Consider the following 885-nt stretch of genomic DNA (forward strand, 5'->3'; position numbering starts at 1 on the left):
TGCAAATCAATGTTGCAAAATTTATTTAGTTTTTTTTATAAACTGACAGATTCATACAAATGTCGGCTATGTTTAACCATAACCCCCTCTGTTGACACACTGGTGACTACCAGGACATGAACACCCCCCCTATCCGCACACAGAGGGCAAATTAAATACCCCCCCCTTATCCACACACAGAGGGCAAATTAAAAACAGGTTGACCCACACACCCAACTCTATCAGGCTTTGCCTGGGACCCAGCTGTCAGTGTCTTTGCTCCGCTTGTGTCCATGAAGGCTTTCGCAGGAGTGCCAGGTCCTCTGCCCTGTGGTGTGTGTGTGTGGGGGGGGGGGGGGGGGTGGGCCGTGTCTGCCCACACAGCAGACACCAACTAACAGCAACACCTGACATGGGCCTGTATGACAAACACACACTGGGTTAATCTACAGAAGGCGGCGAGGACTCTGGGACTGTTGAACAGGTTTACTGCGGATACTGTGTTTCACATCAGAGATTATCATAGAGCGCACTGAAAGCTTGAGAAAGAGAGAGGAGTGACCGATGATGAGTCCATTACTGAGAAGAAGTGAAAATAATCCACACACATGCTTCCTGTCTCTACAGCTCACACAGGACGGACGTCCTCAGGGCGTCAGGGCAGACTTGCAGTCTTGCTTGTGTCTCCTCTGTCATGATAAACAGCGCCCCCCAGTGGTGCAGATAGGCCACTACTCTAACGGTGAGACCCAACACAACACAGACGTTACGGAGTAAGATCATCGAGAGCACACGCCAAGCGGGACAGTCCTGCAGTCTCAGATTCCGTCAGAGAGTCGGGAGCTGGGATGTGTTCCAATCACACTCATGATCTCTCGCTGGATTTGTGTGTCCTGGGTGTTGATG

At 50.8% G+C, this 885-nt stretch overlaps 1 protein-coding gene across 4 annotated transcripts in view; it reads right to left on the reverse strand.

Annotated features, from left to right (window-relative positions):
• LOC105892459 (protein mono-ADP-ribosyltransferase PARP6) overlaps positions 1–885 on the reverse strand; it is a 31,982-nt gene continuing 31,097 nt past the window's right edge. For all 4 annotated transcript variants that reach the window (XM_031564679.2, XM_031564680.2, XM_031564681.2 and 1 more), the window contains one exon: positions 1–885. This exon is cut by the window's right edge and continues 30 nt beyond it. In XM_031564679.2, coding sequence (XP_031420539.1) covers positions 798–885 — 88 coding nt within the window. In that variant the 3' untranslated portion in view covers positions 1–797.

The sequence above is a fragment of the Clupea harengus genome, chromosome 3 (assembly GCF_900700415.2).
Source record: "Clupea harengus chromosome 3, Ch_v2.0.2, whole genome shotgun sequence".
NCBI classification, from domain to species: domain Eukaryota; kingdom Metazoa; phylum Chordata; class Actinopteri; order Clupeiformes; family Clupeidae; genus Clupea; species Clupea harengus.